The 1,052-nt window shown below is 28.9% G+C and overlaps 1 protein-coding gene across 1 annotated transcript; it reads left to right on the forward strand.

The window, feature by feature from the left end:
• Positions 1-317: 317 nt before the first annotated feature.
• Positions 318-920, forward strand: NAEGRDRAFT_76745 (uncharacterized protein; the record flags this gene model as incomplete). The annotated part of the gene is made up of 2 exons (XM_002668298.1): positions 318-626; positions 681-920. Coding segments are annotated over 2 exons (549 nt in total), but the record flags the coding sequence as incomplete, so codon positions are not given.
• Positions 921-1,052: the final 132 nt, after the last annotated feature.

Below are 1,052 nucleotides of genomic sequence, written 5' to 3' on the forward strand. Positions count from 1 at the left end.
AATCAATAAATTATTTATTTGTAATATGTAAATATTTTCCATTTTTACAACTCTCTCATATCGTTTTATGAGTGCTTACAAGGAATTTGTGAGTGAATTATTTTATTTACTATTAATTCACTTTATTGAATGGTGATATCACAATGTTATCTTTGATTGTATTTCTAATGTATCAAATACTAATGACTACAAAATATATTGTTCTTATCAAATTCATTGCTAACACTACAAAATTTGTGTGTTGTATGGCGAGTTTGTTGTTATTGAAATCTAAAATTAAAAAAATAGGTCTACAGCCTTATTAACCTCACAAAACAATGTTATCGGAATTATTATCAAAGAAGACGGGCGATGATCAGAATACAACATCATCTTCATCGGAACCTTCAACTACCAAGTATCCATATACAACTAGTGTTGTTGCTGATGGTAGAAGAAAATTTCATACAACCTATGAAAATGGAGTGGAAATGGTTGAGGAATTTGATTTGCAAACTAATCAATTATTATTGAGAAAGAGGAGAACTGTTTCAATATTAGGAGAAGGAACTTGGACAATTGAAATTGGAGGTGAGGTTAAATCCTTCAATCCAATTCATGATTTGATTGCTCCATCAACAGTCAATGTAAGTTTGAGGAATTTTGATTATAGAATATATTCCTTAATCTATTTGAATTAGCCAATTTTTATGAGAAAGGATACATCCACATTATTCCAATGGAGAGTTAGAAACTGTTTCTATGAACCTAATGTATATAAGGTCAATATCGACCATGAAAAACAAGAAATTGTCATTAGTACAACTAATAAGAAGTATTATAAACGATTCTCGATACCAGATATGAAAGAATCACCAAAAACTAAATTAAATGATGAAAGTTTGTCATTTAAATTGGAGAATAATACCCTCATCATTTCGGTAAGTCTACTCTCGTCATCATTACAAAATTAATAACATCATATTATTAATAACCACATGTAAACTCTTTCCGAATTTAAAGTATGTAAAACCAGACTTGATACGAAGAAAGAAAGAGCAAAAGAAATGAAC

Source organism: Naegleria gruberi (assembly GCF_000004985.1).
Source record: "Naegleria gruberi genomic scaffold NAEGRscaffold_360, whole genome shotgun sequence".
In the NCBI taxonomy this organism is placed as follows: Eukaryota; Heterolobosea; class Eutetramitea; order Acrasida; family Naegleriidae; genus Naegleria; species Naegleria gruberi.